This window comes from Astatotilapia calliptera, chromosome 9, assembly GCF_964374335.1.
Source record: "Astatotilapia calliptera chromosome 9, fAstCal68.1, whole genome shotgun sequence".
Classification (NCBI taxonomy): Eukaryota; Metazoa; Chordata; class Actinopteri; order Cichliformes; family Cichlidae; genus Astatotilapia; species Astatotilapia calliptera.
In genome coordinates this window covers 22,561,903-22,569,560 of record NC_137430.1, presented here as the reverse complement: position 1 = coordinate 22,569,560, position 7,658 = coordinate 22,561,903, and the positions used below count along the sequence as shown (strand labels likewise).

Sequence of the window (7,658 nt, the reverse complement as noted above, 5' to 3'; positions counted from 1 at the left end):
AAGTATTGGTTGTACTTAGCTTGTTAGGGCCACCTTTAGTACTATGTTGAAGCTTTTTGCTGCAAAAACATCCTCAAATACACTATAGGTTTCAGAGCCAGGACATTTTCAAGGAGCAGGTAAGAATATATTTGCTTTGGAGTTCAGTTTCAGTGGAGTCGAGGAGCATTTTATAAATAAACTGGGAGTCCATCCAGCGTGTTACACGTGTCTCACTCCTGTCACAGCTGGAAGAGGCTCCAATCCGTTCTGCAACAATGACCTTTACAGGCAGCAGAAAATAAATAGATACCTTTATATTATTTTTGCAATAATATTTTGCAAAAGTTGACTATTTTCACGTGTAAATAAATGTTTTCAATGTCTTCAAAGTGAGTAGTTACCTGTCAAATCACGATGATTAACACTTGAGAATCTGTCAAAGTCTTATAATAAGTTTTGCCAGTGATCCAATAGTCTAACAACTACAGCGACCAGGTAGCAAGCTTAATGAGGAACCACGGCTGCAACCACACAACATTTTCATCCCTCTTCCCTCCAAACCAGGCTCACGTGACGCCTCGTGACCTATTACATGTTTATTATGTGAAAGCGGTGCAGCACAAGAGTTTACACATAATTTTTGGTTGGATAATTGTTTTGAAACACTGAAAAGAAGTGCTAAGTAGTAACATGCGTACAGATGAAGCTTATGCATAAGTCTAATCTAACTTTACATCACTTCCACTTTCTCATGCTGTCAAGCTGATTGTGACATCACTGGTATCATCTTTCTTCTTCGAAGCAATCAGCCTTCACTTCCCGTACATTAAATCTCACTGTACATCTGTCATTCTCTCTTGCAGACGCCTTCATGCAACCCACCTCCTCCCCATCTCTGCCTCTCCCTCATCAGTCAGTCTCCATTTAAGCCTCCATCTTCATCTCCACCACCATTGTCTAGACTCTGGGGGGTCTAGACATCCCTTATTGGCCCATTCCTTTTAAAGAGCTCTCCTTATTGAAGTACTTTTAGTTTCTGGAGATTTCAGGTTTCAATCGTGTGGTCTCGGACATGTTTTTGTTTGTTTGTTGGAGACTTCAGGCCTCTGTCCCCTCACATTCATCCAGCACAGAGTTCAACCTCGAGGCTCTGACACACAAAATATGGGACGGGAAGTAAACATTTTCCTAAATGGGTAAACATTTGGCAGCCAAAGTCATATGAGTTTGGAGATATGTCGATTTTTGGGGCATATTTTTAGAGCCTTTGTGAAATGTTTTAAAATGAAACAGGAAGTTGGGAAGTTTATGGCCCCGCCGCCCACCCTACTTCCTTCGCTCAGCCATGAAAGACATGTGGAGAGAGATAAAACAGTGTGTCAACAGACTGCCAGAGGCTAGCTCTGACACAGTTTAATGTTACAGATATTTAAAATAGTTTGTTATCTGCTTGTACACCAGTTTCTGCTGTGACTAACGCTTACATGTGCTTTATAAACCATTATTAATCATTTAATTAACCTTTAAATGCTGATTAAGAATTATAAAGAGGAAAACTCACAGTAAAAAGTTGCAAGGTTGCAAAACAACACCGTGGCCACTTTAAAACCTCGGACAAATAATACTATCATTGAACCGTTTCCTCACCTGGCTCATGTGTGCCCAGCCCAATTTTACTCTTTAAGTGTGTTTGTGTGTGTGTGTGTGTGTGTGTGTGGGGGGGGGGGGGGGGGGGGGATGTATCCATGATCGTTTATGTTAATGAGAGTGTGGGGAGTGAGTTGGAGGGTGGGGTGGGATGGGCTGCTTTTAACCATGTAAAGCACTTTGTGCTACATTTTTGTATGAAAAGTGCTTTATAAATAAAGATTGATTGATTGAACCATTTGATCTTCATTATAAAAGGCTCAGTGGAGAATATGTACAAGCCAAAAATGTTTGTGTTTATTTAATAAAATAAAGACATTAAAAAATGCCAAAAAGCACAAAGTTTATTTACCAGCATGGATTTTAACAAAATCTGCAGGATTCATTCCTCAAGTTACTGACATTGATTATTTTAGTTTAAATTAATTAAAAATAATCATAGTTTTCTATCACCGTTTTCAATTTAAGATCTCAACAACAACATGATCATTAAAATGAATTTGTTAATTATTATTTCCATTATATTTTTAATGACATGACATGGAAGGACAACACACTCAAGATCTACGATATATAATATAATTTAAATAAATATGCCATTCTGAACTGTTTCATGAGAGCAAGCGTCTGGGTATGTGGCTGCTTTGCTCTTAGTAACTGCCGGGATCCACTGACTCGGGCCTCTGGGGGCTTGGACCCAGGTACTGTTCAAACTCGCTGCGATCCAGATCATACAGCATATCAGCCTTAACCCTTTCTAAGTAGAACTCCAGGGATGGCCCAGGAAGGCACTGGGGGCCTCCATAGACCCTGAACTCCCTCTGATTCCCAATGGGAGCTGCAGGACTGGAGAAACCTTCCTGGATGTGGCCCTGCTGAGGGTCAAAATACCCTTTAGCCTGTGCAGCGTACACAGGAGGGTTTGAGTATATGATAGGATTATTTGGGGCTGTGGCTTCTTTTCCTTGGTCTGGGAAGTCAGGGGTGTTTGCATAGCTGCTGTGACAAGAGGTGTAGTTAGCTGAGGAGTTTGGGAAGGTGTGTGCATTTTGGAAAGGCTGCTGGTGATTCTGGAGCAGGTAGGTGAGGTTGTAGGGAGGTCTGAAGCCTGAGCTGCATAATGAAGGTGTCGATGCTTCTGGAGTCTTTGGGCTTTTCTTAAACTGCTTCCTCCTGCGTGGCTTGTACTTGTAGTTAGGATAGTCAATGGTGTGCTGCACTCTTAGACGCTCAGCTTCCTTCATGTAGGGACGTTTTTCAGCCAAGGACATGGCTTTCCAGGCTTTCCCTGCAGAATAACACAGCAGTAGAGCTCTATACATTGACTAGCTTGATAAAACTGACCTTTGACTAATAAAATAAAATCCTGGTTTGAGGCCATATCTGAAACATGTTGTGTTATTTAAGAAACAAAAGACACAGATTATTATTTTACCTAGTATTTTGCTCAGGTCGGTGTTTTCCAGGTCTGGGTTGAGCTGTGCCAGTCGCCGGCGCTCCTCTTTGGTCCAGATAATGAAGGCGTTCAGGGGCCTCCTGACCCTCTGCTGTGCCGCAGCAGATTTGGGTTCGGGGCTGGTGCAGCTGGAGTCCGAGTTCGCCGAAAGCGGGCTGGAAGGCCCTGAACTCGGGGAACACACCTGGGCCATCTGGTCTCCGTCTGCGATTGGCAACTCTTCGCTGCACGAAACGGAGCTGCAGAACTGGAAATCTGCGGGGTCCTGACCGAAGTACATGTTTGCAGATGGCTCTGTTGCTGGCTGTCATCCTCCTGATGATGAAGAGTTATATATGTGGGCGCTCCTCCAATGGGAGGCCAGGAGGAGTGGATTTAAGGTGTGAATTCCAGGTGTGTTCTCAGGTCTGTGACCCGGCGACCCAATCAACGATTTTACGAAACTTCAGATTGGGGTCCGTGTAGAGTCTGTCTATACCCCACAGTTTTTTTAATCTAATTAGAAAAATAAAGTTTCACCCGTTTTATTGTCAAACGGAATAAACTCAAAGTCAACGTAATTTGTGTCTTTATCCACGTGTAGATGACACAATGGAGGTTCTGCACTGGGACAGGATTTATGTTTGTGAGGTGAAAACGTGACACTTTTATATCTTCTACATAATCAAAAAAGGTTTAAGACTTGTTAACATACTCAGATACAAACACGTGAGCTTTGCGCTCTTTAAATGGACAAAACAGACACACAAACACACACACACACACACACACACACACACACACACCTTGTTGTTTTTACCTCTGACCCACCTATTAAACCCCCATTAGTAAAACCAAATCACGCCTTTTGATCAATAGTGCCTGAGGGCCAGGGAAGGAGCCCACATCAAAAGTTTTCAGGAGGCAAGGCTGGTTACTAATTACACTGTGTCTTTCAGCTCTTATCGGCCATCCACTGTCTTTATCAAAGTTCATTTTACACAACTGAATCAAACGTGATCAAGGCGCGTTTATAACGCGATTACTGCTCGCAAATGTTTGCGAACACGCACACAGAGAAAAGCGTTGATAGGCCCACACAAAGACCCATGATGAGCCATTATGCGGGACAGCAAGAAGGAGAAATTGCCCGACCTTATCGGTCTCAGCAAAAAGATGAAATAAACAGTGGGACAGGCTGACTGGCTCCCCGAAAAAAAGTGGATTGAAATCCTCAGACATTCAGACGCACAGAAACTGCAGTTGGCGCATCGCTCTCCAATTCCAGCTCAAACTGTCTGTGCCACCTTCTTTACAAAGTTTTATCCTAATTTAATTCCAACACACACACACGAACAGATTTTATTTAATTTGCTGCGAATATTAAAGCTTTCCTTCACACTTTATACAGTTTGTAAACGAAGAAAACTGTCAGGACCGCAGTTTCTTTACAATAACACACAAAAAAGGAAATAGCCACCAATTAAGTCCACGCAATGACATTATAGTGATAGCAGCAGTCATTTACAAACACAATGGGATAAAAGTGACTTTAAATGAATAGAAATGACCAGCCCAGAAACCCGGGAGGCTCGCGCTCCCTCTGTAATGCAATTGGATGCCATTACAGGTGCTAGCTTCCCCTTTACGGTTTCCATGAATGTCTGTCTTTGCAACTGACGGCATGCATTAGACAGACAATAGGTGCATTATGCAGACATTTGCAACTTTGAGTCTGCAATATATGTCTGTCTGCGGTCCTGACTCTCCACCATTTGAACTGAAGAAGCTTCTCGGATGAGAGGTGAAACGTCTTCAAGTAACTTAAAGAAGTCCAGACGCTTTTCTTTGCAAGCTCCTTTGACCAGTCTGCAATATATTGTGCATCCGTGAGACCTGCACCTGCTCTGCATTATCTACTTAGCAGAGTCACTTACGCGCAACTTTAAAGTGTAAATGTTCTACGGTGCTGTTTAAAGTACAGAGGGTTAATACACAAGGGTTTGCACTGATCTTAAGGCGAGTTCTGCTAGAATACACATATTGAAAACACAAGTCCCCAGTTTAAAGGGCTTTCCAGTGAGCCTCGAAATGAGCCCATAATAGGAGGTTTTTTATTTGCTTTTGCTTTGGACTTTGTTTTAACGTCGCAGTCAATCAGGTGAAATGGAGATCTTTAAGAAAATCAATAATGTGTCACGCAGGCAAACTCAATAATAGACGTAATTAAGGTGAGTTGTTTCAACCGTGTTCCCACTATTGGCGACCAAATATAAAACTAAGAGTCGAAACTGATAAGCTGGTATGTAGCTTTGGTAAAGAAACCAATAAAAAAACTAAAAAAAAAAAAAAAACCCATGACAAATGTGGAGGTTATATGTCAGATTTAAAGTCGAATTACTCGTCAGAATAACTGGTGATTTGGTGGTGGGGGAGGTGGGGGTGTCCTTGTTTCACAGCTTGTCAGAATTATAGGTTGAATCCACATCCGCGGGGTAGAGCGGGACGCATGCTCCAACGTGCTGTGAAATGCGCTAATGGATTTAATCAATTACCTTGAATGGCGCAGCGTGAATACAATAATGTTAGTTTCGGCTGACTATCAGCGCGAACTGAGAGGGCTAAATATTAGACAACCTCTCTGTGTGTGTGTGTGTCCTTTTATTGTATAACCCACTCCAAACTCCACCACCAGCAGGGCTTTCCTTTGCTGAAAAATGTTTGAAAACGTGTTAAAAGTCCTTTATGTTTGGCTTTATTAATGAATCCTAATCTATGAGGTGACAGTAGGGTATCAGTGCATTGTATCATAGCCAAACAAGCAGCGAGCTGCCACTGAATGGGCACTATGCTTTCTGAATAGGGATTGTTCTCTGTGGCTTTCTGATCACAATGTGCCATTGTATTGGACAGAACTCATATATGGGACACTCCTCTCCTTCTCCACTTTGGATCAGTGATGATCAGGCTGGCACAGGTAGAGCTGTGCAGTCAGGACCTGTAGGAATACCAGAGGGCTACCTTATGAAGGGACAGGCCAGCAGGCTCTTGGAAACGCTGGACAATGCCTTGGTTGGATATTTACTAGATGTGGAGCATGCACTCATTTGGTTTTGTGGTTTTCCGCTTGTGGGCTCTAGTTTTCCGTCTCTGAAGGTGCTCCAACACCCATGCTCTTCTTGTACTATGGATATAAAGTGATTTAAGTTTGCTGACATGGAGACGCTTTCTTCGGGCTTCTGTCCAAAGGAGAAATCTGATCAAAGCCACAGAGGTGCAATGCAGGAGGCCCGTGTCTTGACCTCTGACACTGCAGCACTGTATTCTGCCTCGGCTTCACTGTCATCCCATTGACTTTCCTTACAGTGCCTCATTCATAAAGAGCTGCATTGTTTTATAGCTGGAAGGTGTGAAGAGGATATGATAGTGTTGTCTCAGGTGACCGTGATCTTCGCGGCGAGAAGCTATATTGCATTGTTGAAGTATTGTATGGGCACAGCAGGCCAGCTTGAGATATACTCTGTCAAGTCTCAGACACCATTCTATGCAGTGGTCTGGTTCCCCCGCCTCCAGCTTCACTTCTCAATCGCATGTTTGAGCAAATTCAACAGCAGATGAGGCCTGCAGGGTCCCGAGCGTCAGCCTCCACACTCCCCGTGTAAACAGCGCCCTGCCCGGCTGGCCCAACGTCAAGCCAGCTGAGAGGATTACATGCCCCCTGGTGTAGACAGGCTTAATGTGGCCTCATTAACAGAGCACAATGATGCCCCCACCTCTGAGCAGAGATAATAAGCAGAGCTCATCCAGACTTCAAACACAGCTCAGACAAACTCGGGAGCCCGGGTGGTTCAGAGTGTCCAGGCGAGGCCACGGAAGTTGAAGAATTTCTGCACTACTTTAAGTAGCAACTGCAGACTTTGTCGCCCAAGTGTGCCGAAAAAGGAGAAAAAGTGCTATTTCAGCATCTAGAAATGTGAAGATTTTAATGAAAGAGGACATGCACTTCACCGTGTAACTGAGAGTACGGCAAAAGCACAAACAGCATGAATAAAAATCCAGTAATATAATTTTTTATGAGACAAACTGTCTTGTAAAAAGTGCAAAGGAGGAAATTATTTAATGTTTTAGAGGAAGCCTTTTTAAAGGCCTTCTGCTTGTCAGTTGACTTGTGTGTATGTGTGTGTGTGTGGCATTTTCGAATCTTATTTTATTTTCTGCACTAAGTGACTAATTAATGTAAGAAAAAATCACTAATGAGTAAATTAAACAGTGCTCTTGTGTTCACAGTATTAAATCACAGCCTCCAATTCCTCTGTCTATCTCCTTCCTCCTTAAACTGCTTTCTAACTTCATTTCATTTGTCTGTCATTCAGAGCTGCTCAGACTGAGACTGGCTAATGAGGCGAAGCTATGATCTCGTCACAGAAGCAGCTCCATTCTTTGTAAATTAGGAATTGTATCCTACACTGATAAGAGCCTTAATTGCACAACTGAGTTGACATCTTTTACTTTCCAGAGAGCTGAGCTTTGGACATTGGATGTCCTCGGTCCCACAGTTTGAAACCAAACTTGATCCCAGACCTCCGCCTCACAC

At 43.1% G+C, this 7,658-nt stretch overlaps 1 protein-coding gene across 1 annotated transcript; it reads right to left on the bottom strand.

Moving 5' to 3' along the window:
• Positions 1-1,955: 1,955 nt before the first annotated feature.
• On the bottom strand, positions 1,956-3,426 carry sox32 (SRY-box transcription factor 32). Its single transcript, XM_026180161.2, has 2 exons — positions 3,065-3,426; positions 1,956-2,917 (listed from the first exon to the last, which is right to left on the bottom strand). The coding sequence occupies exons 1-2, from the start codon at positions 3,363-3,365 to the stop codon at positions 2,280-2,282; spliced, it is 939 nt and encodes a 312-aa protein (XP_026035946.2). The 5' UTR covers positions 3,366-3,426; the 3' UTR covers positions 1,956-2,279.
• Positions 3,427-7,658: the final 4,232 nt, after the last annotated feature.